General features: G+C 44.4%; 1 protein-coding gene and 1 non-coding gene across 3 annotated transcripts; both read left to right on the top strand.

Annotated features, from left to right (window-relative positions):
- The first annotated feature begins 896 nt into the window (after positions 1-896).
- Cd3g (CD3g molecule) lies at positions 897-12,958 on the top strand. 2 transcript variants are annotated; one of them, XM_004667403.2, is made up of 7 exons: positions 897-951; positions 7,545-7,568; positions 8,237-8,464; positions 8,989-9,120; positions 11,348-11,391; positions 11,953-12,031; positions 12,677-12,958. In XM_004667403.2, exons 1-6 carry the CDS (start codon positions 897-899, stop codon positions 12,016-12,018), a joined length of 549 nt encoding a protein of 182 aa, XP_004667460.1. In that variant the 3' UTR covers positions 12,019-12,031; positions 12,677-12,958. The 2 variants fall into 2 exon arrangements, with proteins under 2 accessions (XP_004667460.1, XP_045002173.1); XM_045146238.1 differs by lacking the exon at positions 7,545-7,568.
- On the top strand, positions 3,130-3,291 carry LOC123459863. Its single transcript, XR_006636599.1, has one exon. It is a non-coding gene; the product is annotated as a U1 spliceosomal RNA (small nuclear RNA).
- Positions 12,959-14,103: the final 1,145 nt, after the last annotated feature.

Here is a 14,103-nt window from a genome sequence, read left to right as displayed (position 1 = left end):
GAAACTATGAGCCATATTACCTAGTTTCCTTCTATTTATGGTGCATCTGATAGCAACCCTTCTCAGGGAAGCCTGGTGTCTACGTCTAGCCAGCGGAAAGTTGGGCTTCACCCCAGTCAGATATTTAAATCCTGGTTCCAGTACTCAATACCCATGGAGCCAGAAATGTTTCAGTGCTTGATTCCCTAGTATCATTATAGGGATTTAGAGTGGAGAGTGTTTATGTGGTTGGCGCCTTTCACAACGAACATGAGGTTCTTATGAATAACAATATTATCAACTCATTGGTAGAATCGAACTTCCTCAGGAGACAATGGACTTTTTTTTTCTTTTTTTTTTTTGCCTGCTAGAATTGGGCTACCTATTCTCTTCCAGGTGGGCACCGCTTTAATGATCTCAAAAGAATAGCAGCAAAATCTCTACTCCATCAGCGATCCCGTGCCACACACCTGAGAGGCCTCTCTAAATTTATGACCTCCAGCACCATGTAACAAACATCCACAATACTAGCAACAAATATAGGCAGGACATTTTGTCAGTCTCATGAAAAAAAAAAAAAAAAAGTGGCTCAGAGTGGTCCCCCAAACCAGCCTTCAAAGAGGTTCTCAAGCTAAGTGGATCTCTGAGTGGGAATCCAGTACTCTCTGTCCCCCTCCCCCCCCCCCCACCACCCCACCCTGCAAGCCTTGCAGGAAAAAAGCAAGAGATATGAGAACCAGTGGTCCTGCTGGGGCCCCTGCTGCCCTCACTTGAAGCAGAGGGTGGAGTAACTGGGGTTTTGCCTCTGTGCTGGGGCCTGAGCACAAAGGATCCTGGGTGGAGCCAGGCTAGCTAGGGCATTGGCACCCTGGCTGCTAAAGACTGCTCCACACTTGGTGCAAAGGACAGAGACTGACATGGAGCAGGGGAAGGGCCTGGTTTGCTTCATCCTGGTGATCTTCCTTCTTCAAGGTAAGAGGTAAGGTCTCACGGCCTGGGGAAGAGACAGAAATGTTGGAAGCCTAACCTTGAGCCAACCTTATCTGTCACGCTAGAACTGGAAAAAAAGCAAAAATGGAGCTTCTCATTGTTCTCTGCTGGAAAAAAGTCGTGTGTCCCCAAGGGACAAAGGAAAGGACTTCGCTGGCTAGAGAGAGGGTTGTGGGGCTGCCACCTTGAGCTTGACTGCAGCTGGAAAGGATCCAGACAAGGCATTGGGAGGAAAGGGTACAAGTCCTTAATGCAGAGCTGGTGTTAGTAGTAGACCTATGGAACACTTGCTCACACAATTGGTTACCTGGTTGATAAGTGTGAGTAAGACCCAAACATGTACTCCAGAGGGTAAAGACGAGACTAGAAAGCGTCTGCTCTGGAGGCCAGTAAGTTAAAAAGGAGACATAAAGAGAAGAGAAGGAAGGGAGGAGGGTACTTAATAGGTTGATATTGTATATATGTAAGTACAATGATTGTGATGGGGAGGAAATATGATGGAGAATGGAATTTCAAAGGGGAAAGTGTGGGGGGGGAGGGAGGGAATTACCATGGGATATTTTTTATAATCATGGAAAATGCTGATAAAAATTTTAAAAAAATAATAATTTAAAAAAAGAAAGTGTCTGATCTGAAGATCTCAGGGATTCATTGGAGAACCAAGTTTCCATGCTTACATGTTTACATGTTTACACTGAGTAAAAGGCCCAGTTTGACATAGTCAACGGGAAGTAGATGAGCAAGGTTGCCATCTAGACAATTGGGGAAGATTAAAGTCATGAAAATTCTTGAAATCACAAAGTGCTATTTGATGCGTCAGGAGCAAGAGGCTGAGGACAGGGCTGTGAGATACCACCTTTCAAAGAGCAGTTCCAAGGGAGGGGGGAGAATCTCAAGAAAGATTTAAAAAAAGAATGATCCAAGAGAATGAACAGATAATTACAATACTATAGGAACCAAAGGAATACTTTCTAAAAAGAGAGGATCACCAAGACTATGAAGTGTTAGCTGGGCATGGTAGAGTGCCGTAATTCCAGCACTAGGTGTAAAGGCAGGAAGATCAGGAATTCAAAGCCAGCCTGAACTGTGTAGTTTGAGGTCAGTCTGGACTACATGAGGTCTGACTGAAAAGAAAAAAAAGTGGAGGTATGAAATGTTAAAGATAATTCACTAACATAAGATTATATTTACATTTTTAGTTTGCAAGCTTTGGCAAAATGAAGACCGTGGCTAAGATAGGACGGTTTTCAGTGTAGCAGTGTGAGAGGAAGGAAAATGGATGAGTTAAGGTGAAAGGCAGGTGTAAGAGCAGCAAAAATTGACTCTACGTGGGAGAAATGTGGGTGAGAGGCAGAAGCGATGGTAAAAGGGAAGCTGAATGCGAGAAGACAATTTATTCCATTTTATTTATTTGAAAAAGAAAGAGAAAGGCAGATAGAGAAAGAGAGAAAATGGGCACAACAGGGGCTCTAGCAAACAAACTCCAGGCTCATGTGCCACCTTGTGCATCTGGCTTACGTGAGTCCTGGGGAACTGAGCCTGGATCCTTTGGCTTTGCAGGCAAGTGCCTTAATCTCAAAGCCATCTCTCCAGCCCCAAGAAGAAAAAATTTTGAGGGCAAGAGAAATGAGTATATTTTTGCTAAAGAAGAAGGTGGTGTTAGGAAGCTAACTAGGTGTTTGCAGGCTCAGAAGCCATGAAGATGGACCCCTCCCTCATGACCAGTTTTACCTCTCCTTAAGGGTTCAGGGTCCATGTGGCAGGGAGCATGGTGGAGGCAAAAGGGCTTTGTTGAGGCCCGTTAGGGAAAGTTCCTCCTGGTCAAAAGAATAGCAGCTGGGTGTTACCTCTGGCCCCTGGTGAAGACAAGACTTTCTAAATTAAATTAACCAAACATAAGATTATTAAGGGACAGATAGATAGCTCAGCGGTTGAAGGTGCTTGCTTGTATGTAAAGCCTGAAAGCTTGACGGCCCAGATTCAATTCCCCAATACCCACACAGAACCAGATGCACAAAGTGGCACAGATGTGTGGAATTCTTTCGCGGTGGCGGGAGGCCCTGGCATGCCCATGTTCACTGTCCTTCTGTCTGCCACCTTCTCTCTCTCTCTCTCTCTCAAATAAATAAATAAATAATATATTTTTTAAAGATTATAAACATACTTACTGGGCAGATAAGATATCATCATCACGAAGGTGGCTCTCCCAGGGCAAGGCTTATCCATTGCACTCCAGATGTGCTGACCCCTGAGATTTCCCCAAATGCGGGAAACGGCTGCATAATTTGTGGTAGTGGGGTGCTGTATTCACATTCTCCCCTGAAAAAGAAAAAAAAAACGATTATAAAGATATACTATGGTCCTTTTCCTTGAGAATTAATTTAACTAAAAAATGGAGCACTGGGAGGCCAGGGAGATGGCTCAGCAGTTAAAAGTTCTTGCTTTCAAGTCTTCTGGGCCCCAGTTCAATTACCAAGCAGTCACATAAAGCCAGACACAAATTGGTACGTGTATCTCGGATACCAATGCACCCACTGCAATGGGAGGCAGAACCAGCAGAATCCAGAAGCTGCAAAACAACCAGAGGGACTTGGTCTCAAAAAGCAGGTGGAAGGAGAGGACAAAACCCCAGACTGTCTGGTGTGGTGATGCATGCCTTTAATGCTAGCACTTGGGAGCAGAGGCAGGAGAATTGCTGTGAGTTTGAGGCCAGCCTGGGACTACTGAGTGAGTTCCAAGTCTACCTGGCCTAGGAAGACACTGCCCCATAAAGAAACAAACAGGTTTTTGTTTGACCTCTACACAGGCACAACTTACACACACACATAAATAAATTAATAATAATTAAAAACTGAGCGTGGTGGGCTGGAAAGATGGCTTAGTAGTTAAGCGCTTGCCTGTGAAGCCTAAGGACCCTGGATCAAGGCCACAAGGGGGCGCACGCATCTGGCGTTCGATTGCAGTGACTGGAGGCCCTGGCGCGCTCCCTCTCTGTCTCTCTCTCTCCCTCTCTCCCTCTCTCTCTCTCTCTCTCTCTCTCTCTCTCTCTCTCTCTCTCTCCCCCACTCTTTCTCTTTCTGTTGCTCTCAACTAAATAAATAAAAAGTATTTTTAAAAAACTGAGCATGGCCGAGTGTGGTGGCACACGCCTTTCTTTAATCCCAGCACTTGGGAGGCAGAGGTAAGAGGATCGCCGTGAGTTCAAGGCCACCCTGAGACTACATAGTGAATTCCAGGTCAGCCTGAGCTAGAGTGAGACTCTGCCTCAAAAAAAAAAAAAAAAAAAAACAAAACCTGAGCATGGTGGTGCATGTAATCCTAGCACTGAGGAGGCAGAAGCAGGGGAATCAAAAGTTCACCGTGGAGGCACACGCTTTTAATCCCAGCACTCAGGAATCAGAGGTAAGAGGATCGCTGTGAGTTCGAGGCCACCCTGAGGCTATGTAGTGAATTCCAGGTCAGCCTGGGCTAGAGTTGAGACCCTACCTTGAAAAAAAAAGTTCATCCTCACCACATAGCAAGTTTGAAGTCAGCCTAGGCTACATGAGACCATGGCAAAACAAAGAGAGAAGGAGGAGGAAAGAGAGGGAGGGAGAAAGAAAGGATCTAATTGAGCCTGTCAATCACCCCGCAAGAAAAACTGATTTATCTGAAGACATGCTAAGGAGATGAGAGGAATAATTATCCCTTAGTAAGATAATGTATTCATGCCCCCAGAAGTCCCTCCCTCAATGCAGGTACTTGCAGATTTTCGCTGCTCAGGCTGCCTTTTCCTTTCCCCTCATGTCTTTTGTTGTATAGTGGCCAAAATCCTGATCATGCTTGCCGTAACACTGGGCTTTCCCACTGATTCTCACTAACTTTGCTTTCCTTTACCCCCTCCTAATCGTCCAGCTGGCTAATTTTTCACGGTCCCAGACAGGACGCTGACAGTAAGAAAATCTGCAACAGTACGTAGAGCAAAGACCTGGAGTCGATGTTGATTCCAGCGTGGAGCTGAGAGCAGAGTCAAGGGAGGAAGACTCAGGCCAGGTGGCTTTGGCAGTAGACCTGTAAATAGAAAGGAAGCCAATGGAGAAAGAGCACCTGTGCTCTAAAAAAAACAAATGAAGTGGGAGCCACTGTCACTTGCTGGAACCAACTTAGATGAAGGCAGAGTTGGGGAAATGACAGAGTAGGAAGACAGTTTCCAACTCTTTCTAAGAGGAAAGAAGGAGCCAGCTATAGACAGCACAAGTGGAGGATAGTGCTAAAAGCCAGAGTAATGCCCCTGGATGGAGTGGAGAGAGTATGAGGTTGAACAGTGAAAACCTGGGCTCTGGATCCAGCCACCAGGGGGTTGTGTATCTCTTAACTACACCTCTGTCCTTTAGACTCAGTTCTCTCACCAGGCAATCCACATATTTGGCTCTATACGCTCTCAAGGGGAGGCAGAACTGGGATATGCAAGATTCAACGATGTCAGCAATCAGTTCCGTCTCCTGTGGCATCTGGGTTGGAATGAAAAGTCTCTTGGTTCTCTATGATAACCAAGTGGTTGAGGATGAGAGCTAGTAAGACAGCTGCTCTGCTGTGGCCATTTCTGCCTTTCATGCCTGTGTCCATTCATCCAAAACATGTAAGACTCCTCCCATGTTCTGGGCACTACAGTTTACCTCTGGGTGAAGTTCTAGAGCAGTAACTCTTCCAACAATTTCAATTATACCCATAAATAGCTCCTGTATCACAAACTCTACCTCTAGGCACACTACTTCTCCTGACCTTTTATTGTTGTTTTGCTTTACTTTGTTTTTTGAGGTAGGGTCTCATTATAGCCCAGGCTGACCTGGAATTTACTATGTAGTCTCAGGGTGGCCTCGAACTCACAATGATCCTCCTACCTCTGCCTCTTGTCCATTTTAAAGTATTTTATTTTTAAGTTTTTTGAGGTAGGGTCTCACTCTAGCTCAGGCTGACCTGGAATTCACTATGCAGTCTCAAGGTGGCCTCAAACTCACAGTGATCCTCCTACCTCTGCCTCCTGAGTGCTGGGATTAAAGGCATGCACCACCATGCCCGGCTTAAGAATTTTTTTAAATTTTATTTATTTGAGAGCAACAGACAGAGAAAGAGGCAGAGAGAGAGAGAGAATGGATATACCAGGGCCTCCAGCCACTGCAAACTAACTCCAGCTGCATGCACCACCTTATGCATCTGGCTTACGTGGGTACTGGGAAATTGAGCCTCAAACCAGGGTCCTTAGGCTTCACAGGCAAGTGTTTAACCACTAAGCCACCTCTCCATCCCAAGAAATATTTTTAGTATTTACTTGAGACAGGAAGAAAGAGACAGAGAGAGATTTAGCATGGGTGCACCAGAGCCTTCTGTTACTGCAGACGAACTCCAGACACTTGCACAATCATGTAGGTCTGGCTTTAAGTGGGTACTGGAGAACCCAGGCCTCGGGCTTTGCAAGCAAGTGCCCCTAGCAGCTGAGCCAACTCTCTAATTCTCCTGTTCTTTTTTAAACCTGTGTCTAAAGCCAGGCATGGTGGCGCATGCCTTTAATCCCAGCACTCCAGAGGCAGAGGAAGGAGGTCACCGTGAGTTCAAGGCCCTGAGAATACAGAGTGAATTCCAGGTTAGCCTATACTAGAGTGAAATAAAAAAAGGGCCAGAGAGATGGCTTAGTGGTTAAGTGCTCACCTGTAAAGCCTAAGGACCCCGGTTCGAGGCTTGATTCCCCAGGACCCACATTAGCCAGATGCACAAGGAGGCACACGTGTCTGGAGTTCACTTGCAGTGGCTGGAGGCCCTGACACGCCCATTTCTTTCTCTGTATCTGCCTCTTTCTCTCTCTGTCTGTTGCTCTCAAATAAAAAAAGAATTAAAAAAAAACCAACCGTGTTTATCCAAAAACTACCTCTCTCTCTGTGTGTGCATTGAGTTTTTGCTTGTTCTTCAAGATTTCACCTACTGTTATTTCTTCTATTAAGCTTTTTTGCTTGGGAAGAATCAATAGTTCCTATTCTCTTCCATATACATTCATATTAGTACTAGCCCTTGCTCACACCTATAACCCCCGCACTTAGGAGGCTGGAGCAGGAGGAACACTGTGAGCTCAAAGCTAGCCTGGGCTACAGAGTGAGTTGTAGGTCAACCTGGGCTAGGGTGAGATTCTGCCTCAAAATAAAAATACTAGACTGTCTTGGAGTTGATATCAGTAGCTTCAAAGTCACAGTCCAATAATCATATGGGGTATCAGGACCAATCCCATCCCAAATAATCTAAACTCAGGTATGGTCCATGGGTCTACCATGAATAATAAGGCACGTTCATCACTCATGAAATCCCAAAGTGAGTTACAGAAAGGAGAGCAGGACAACTATAAACTCCAACCCAGGAAGCCAAGACACATTCATTACCATCATCTTTAATTCAGTATGCTCATTTAGACTACACTCGGGTTACACATACTGTCACGATCCTGGGTAGGATCTTTCTTGATCTTGGCCTCAAGTGACTATGTGAATACCTCAGGGCATCAGAACAAGTCCATGCCCAACTGATCCTTGACCTCTCTTCTGTCTCTCTAGGTACTATGGCCCAGACCAAACAAGGTAGGAGAAATGGTTTCTCTCTATTATCAAACTGAGGAAGTCCATAGATTTACGCTTTCCTACAACAGGAGCTGTCAGTTCAGAAAGGGAACAATTTGTAAAGGGTTAAGTGATGGGAGGTAGATAGCCCATATCTCCATTGTCAACCAAATCACTGTGCGGACCCATTCTGGGCAGCTTTCCTAGAGCTAAACAGTTAGTTGTAGGGTTAATGCTGTAGAAACAAGACCCTAGTGGCTGTCTCAAAATAAAACTATACCCTATCAGTATCACCTAGGAGCATATAAGTAACACAGAATCTCATATCCCCAAAACTAATGGAGAGGACCTTGAAACTCTAACATCATCCCCATGTGATTTGTGTCGACACTGAAGTCTGAAAACTATTATTGCAATGTTCTTCTCCTGGTACATTAAGGCAGAGAAAATTTCAAAGACAAGGTAATTTTTAGAAGTTTTTTATTAGTATATATTAATTGCACATAACAACAGGTTTCATTATGACATTTCATGCATGTGCACAATATAATTTGATTATATTCATTCAGTACCATCTGAAAAGTCCTTGACTCATTCCCAGCGATTCCCTTCCTCTTCCCAAGTAGCCCCCCTTCTTCTTTCATGCTGAGAGAAGATTCTTAACAGAACCAGGCTTTTCCCTTTCTTAGGAAGCCATCTGGTAAAAGTAGATGACAACCGAGAAGATGGTTCAGTACTTCTGACTTGTGACCTGAAAGACAAAAATATCCAGTGGTTTAAAGATGGAAGCATAGTAAGTTCCTTAAATACAAATAAAAATACATGGAACCTGGGAAGCAGCACCAAGGACCCTCGAGGCACATACTGGTGTCAGGGATCAAAGAACACGTCAAAATCACTGCAAGTATATTATAGAAGTACGTATCCCCTTCAGGATGTTTACTGTGAAGTTCGGCGGTACTAATATTCTAGGGAGCACATACTGTCTGGGATGAGATGGAATTCTCTGCATCACAGGTTATCCCTTCTTTAAATTACCCCAGCTTCTTGAAAAAGCATAGTCCTATAAAACCTGGATAGCCTTTGCGTGGGCCTCATGGATTGGAGCAGTTCAACACCATAAGTAAACTGAGCTGGGAAGAGGGGACACAGGGGGATTGAGCTGCAGAGAGGAGAGCAGGATAGTTGAGAGTCGAAATAGTACCCAGTCAATGTTCCTTCTATCCCACATATTTCCTGGTTACATACAAGTAAGCAGGCCTCTCTGACTTCTCAGTAGAAGTACCAGTTGTCAGGGAAAGAAAGGGTCCTCCTTGCCATACCAGCCAGAGAGAGAGGAGCCTGCTGCCCTGGTCAGAGGTATTAATGCTGGTCCACAGGAAAAGAAGAGCCTCCACACCCTGAAGGAGGCTTATCCCTCACTGTGCCTTGCTCCCCACAGCATGCGAGAACTGCATTGAACTAAATGCAGCCACCATATCTGGCTTTATCTTCGCTGAAATCATCAGCATTTTCTTCCTTGCTGTTGGGGTCTACTTCATTGCTGGACAGGATGGAGTTCATCAGTCAAGAGGTAACGAAGTTAGGCATGGTGGTACATGCCTGTATTTCCAGCCACTCAGGAGGCTCAAGCAGGAGGACTAGGTGTTCAAGGCCTGCTGAGCAAGTTAGTGATAACTGGTCTCAAAATAATATTCAAAAGAGGTTGTGGGCTGGAGAGATGACTCAGTGGTTAAGGTGTTTGCCTTCAAAGCTTAAGGACCCAGGTTCGACTTCCCAGAACCCACGTAAGCCAGATGCACATGGTGGTACATGTGTCTTGAGTTCCTTTGCAATGGCTAGAGACCCTGATGTGCCCATCCTTCCTCTCTAATAAATAAATAAAATTGTTAAAAATGTTATGGTTGGCATGGTGGTGCATGCCTTTAATCTCAGCACTTGGGAGGCTCAGGTAGGAGGACTACAGTGAGTCTGAGGCCAACCTGGGCTGTACAGTGAGTTCCATCCAGGTCAGCATGGGCTAGAGTGACACTGTGCTTCAAATGAACAAAAATAAAAATAAATTAAAAAGAGCACTTATCTACATGTGTGAGGCCCCAGACTCGTTCCTAAGTACTAGAAAGAAAGAAAAGAATGTTCTGAGCCGGGAAGGTGGTGCACGCCTTTAATCCCAGCACTTGGAAGGCAGAGATAGTAGGGACACTGTGAGTTCGAGGCCACCCTGAGACTACATAGTGAAACCCTGCCTCGAAAAACCAAACAAAAAAAAGAATGTTCTCAGCTGAGAGACAGAACCACATGAAATCGTTGGTCCCTTCCTATCAAAATAGACCCAACAGAAGAGACAGACTTGGTGCATGCTACAGATGTGCATAGTTGGGTGACACTGTCTTTGTAGGACAGGAAAGAAGACATTTGCTGTTGTCCAAGCCTGTTCATCTATCTCAAGATCCAGCTCCCTCTGATTTGCCCTCTTGTTTTTTCTTTCAACTTTTTTATTGACAACTTCCAAAATAAACCATGATAATTCCCTCCCGTCCCCCACTTTCCCTTTCACAAATCCACTGTCCATCATATCTCCACCCTCTCTCAAATAGTTCCTCTTTTTTTATTATTTATTTATTTTGTTTTTTTTGAGGTCTCACTGTAGCTCAGACTGACCTGGAATTCACTATGTAGTCTCAGGGTGGACTCGAACTCTCAGCGATCCCCCAATCTCTGCCTCCCAAGTGCTGGGATTAAAGGTGTGTGCCACCAAACCTGGCTCTCTCTTTTATTTATTTATTTATTTATTTATTTATTTATTTATTTATTTATTTATTAGAGAGAGAGAATGGGAGCACCAGGGCCCTCAGCTGCTGCAAACAGAACTCCAGATGCATGCACCACCTTGTGCATCTGGCTTACATAGGTCCTGGGGAATTGGACCTGGGTCCTTTGGCTTTACAGGCAAGTGCCTTAACTACTAAGCCATCTCTCCAGCCCTCTCTTTTATTTGATATCATCTTTTCCTCCTATTATGATGGTCTTGCGTGTTCTCTTTGTTTTGAAGTATTTATTGAAGCCATATGGTGGGGCACGCTTTAATCCCAGCACTCGAGAGACAGAGGTAGGAGGATCGCCAAGAATTTGAGACTACATAGTGAATTCCAGGTCAGCCTGAACTACAGTAAGACCCTACCTTGAAAAACCAAAAAAAATATATATATATTTATTGAAGCTAGGGGAATGGTTTATGCCTGCCACCCCAGCACTAAGTAAGCTGAGGCCAAAGAATTGTCATGAATTCAAATGCCTGAGCACTATCTTAACTACTGAAAACCTTTTGTTGACAATTTTTATACATGTACATAATATATCTTGAACACAATCCCCTCCCCTACTCTTCCACTGAACCCCTTCTTCCTAACTCATCCCTCTTCTATTTTGATGGTTCTTTTTCCTGTCCTGTCCATTATTCATAATGACATGATGATGGGCATAATATTGTACAGGTAACAAAGCTGCCCATGAGGTTATAAATGCAACTGCCACTTCATGTCTAGAAGACAATGTTTCAAAGCACTCCTCCCCATCCTCTGGCTCTTGCATTCTGTCTTGACTTCTGCCCACACATTAATTTTGCTTGATTTTACTGTTTATGCAAATGGACTCATGGAGTATATATTCTTGTGTGGGATTTCTTTCGCTCAATAATATGCTTATGAGAGTGATCCTTGTTCTTGTGCATAGAAGATTCTTATACTTTGTGATTAACCCAATTTATCTGCAAATGTCTATTTTGTCTATTTTCTGTGCAGCTTCAGACAAGCAGACTCTGTTGCCCAATGACCAGCTCTACCAGGTAAAAGATGAGGAATGAAAGAGATGGTGCTACAATTGGTCAGAGTGAACCTTTGGTATTGGAGGCAAATTACTTGGAAGGTCTTATCCAGATAAGGAACTACTTACAGCAGGCCACATGACAGGTGGACTGCTGCTTTGGGGACAGGAGGAGAAATAATAAGAAGGGCTGAGAGAAACTGAAGTGAGAATCAAATGGGGAAACATTGAGGAAATGCTGAGAGATACACACAAAGAAACTACACTGAGTTTTCTTCTCCTCATCTTCTTTGAGCCCCTAGAGCCATGAAGTACCTACTCCAAAGTCTTGTTAATAAAAAGTATCCAATAAGCCGGGCATGGTGGTGCATGCCTTGAATCCCAGCACTCGGGAGGCAGAGGTAGAAGGAGCACTGTTCAAGGCCACCCTGAGAATACATAGTGAATTCCAGGTCAGCCTGAGCTAGTGAGACCCTACCTTGAAAACCCAAGGAGGGAAAATGCGGGATTCAATAAGCATGCTTCAAATTAATTAAGAGAGGATAGAAAAATCAGCTGATCACTATGTCATTGTTCTTTTCAGCCCCTGAAGGATCGGGAAGATAATCAGTACAGCCACCTCCAAGGAAACCAGCTGAGAAAGAAGTGAGCTCAGACTCAGGGTAGGTGGGTTCTCTCCCAGCACCTCTGAGTGACCTAACCTCCCCTAACTTCTGCCAAGTCTGTTCCCCCAATAAGGCCTCTCTCTCTCTCTCTTTTTTCTCCTCTATTCTTCTCTCCCTTCCCTTTCCCTCCCCTCCTCTCCTAACTGTAGAGTCTCTTTTCGAAAAACACTGGGACCAGGACTGATTGCCTTGGCCTCAGAAAATACGGATACCGTGTGTATATCTGTAAATCCTTAGAGTCGGGCCTCAGGCTGTGGAGATGCTGGATGTTAATCTTCACCTCTTTGGGGCTGCTCAGCATCTACACTTTTAGCATTTGTGCCAGTCAGTTCTTTGCAATGAAAGGTTGTCCTGCGCATTGAAGGAAATATAGCAGCATCTTGGCCTCTATCTACCAGATGGCATTACTATGACGAGCAAAAGTGTGTCCTGGTGCCCCCTCTAGGGGAAAAAAACTCTTAAGAAATATTGACCAAAAAAAATTTTTAAAAAGAAATTTTGACCTATATTAATCTTTCAGTCAGCCTGACAATCAGCCAGTAGGTAGCATTTAATCAACTCATCAGAGGTTTCAATCAAGGGGACAAGTTGGAAAACCTCATTTGGCTTTCTGACCAATTGGAATATTTTTTCTCATTCCAGGTGTTCTCCCTGCTATCTACTTCTCTGAACTAAAGCAATACTTTTGGGACCTCCTAGCAGAGAGATTGTCATTCATAAATCTAGACTCAAGGTTCACAAAGGTGGAAAGAGCCATCAGAGCAAATTTGTTTTGCTAAAAATCAAATAAAAGTCAGAGTTGAAGAGCATGGGTCAGTGGTAGAGCACTTGTAAAGAAAGCATAAAGCACTTGGTTAGAACCCCAGTACCTCCCCCCATCTCTCCAAAACCCACTCAAGTAGACAAAAGACATGGTGTTTCTGGAGTGCCACCTACTGGAGGAAATTGTAAAAATATAAAATTTTAAAACCACTCTGCTTGAATATAATTTTTTGGTTTTAATCTTTACTGGGTTTTTTGTTTTGGGGAGAGGTTTTGCTCTAGCCCAGGCTCACCTGGAATTCACTATGTTGTCTGAAGCTGGCCTCGAGCTCACAGAGATCCTCCTATCTCTGCCTCCCAAGTGTTGGATAAAAGGGGTGCACCACCACACCCAGCTTTACTGGGTTTTTTATAGGTTACAATTCCAATGCAGTGGGAGACACACTCTCTCCCCAGCCACAGCCGCCTAGTCATCTTCTCCAGGGGTAAACTTTCTTAGATATGTTCTGGGTATATTCTAGGCCTATGTTATAAAATACATGTGAAGTATCCCCCATGGGCTCATGTGTTCAAACATTTGGTCCCCAGCAAAAAATAAAAATAGATGGGCTGGAGAGATGGCTTAGCAGTTAAGCGCTTGCCTGTCAAGCCTAAGGACCCCAGTTCAAGGTTCGATTCCCCAGGACCCACATTAGCCAGATGTGCAAGGGGGTGCACGTGTCTGGAGTTTGTTTGCAGTGGCTGGAAGCCCTGGCGCACCCACTCTCCTCTCTATCTGCCTCTTTCTCTCTCTGTCATTCTCAAATAAATAAATAAAAACAAAAAATAAAAATAAAAAGTGTGGCTGTTTTGGAAACTTGTAGAACTTTTAAGAGGTGGAGTCTTACTGATGGAAATTGGTCACTGTGGGCAGAGCTTAAAAGTTGTGTGGTCCTGGGCTAGAGAGATGGCTTAGTGGTTAAACACTTGCCTGTGAAGCCAAAGGACCCTGGTTCAAGGCTTGATTCCCCAGGACCCACGTTAGCCAGATGCACAAGGGGGCACACGTGTCTGGAGTTCATTTACAGTGGCTGGAGGCCCTAGCGCACCCATTCTCTTTCTCTCTCTCTCTCTCTCTCTCTCTCTCTCTCTCTCTCTCTCTCTCTCTCTCTCGCTCTCTCTCTCTCTCTCTGCCTCTTTCTCTCTCTGTCTTTCTCAAATAAATAAATAAAGATAAAAAATTTTTTTTTTAAAAGTTGTGTGGTCCAGCCCCATGTTCTGTTTCCTGGATGATGGAATGGAGCAAAGGCTCCCTGCCATGGTCAAAC

This window comes from Jaculus jaculus, chromosome 3, assembly GCF_020740685.1.
Source record: "Jaculus jaculus isolate mJacJac1 chromosome 3, mJacJac1.mat.Y.cur, whole genome shotgun sequence".
Classification (NCBI taxonomy): Eukaryota; Metazoa; Chordata; class Mammalia; order Rodentia; family Dipodidae; genus Jaculus; species Jaculus jaculus.
This window is presented reverse-complemented; position numbering and strand designations above follow the sequence as displayed.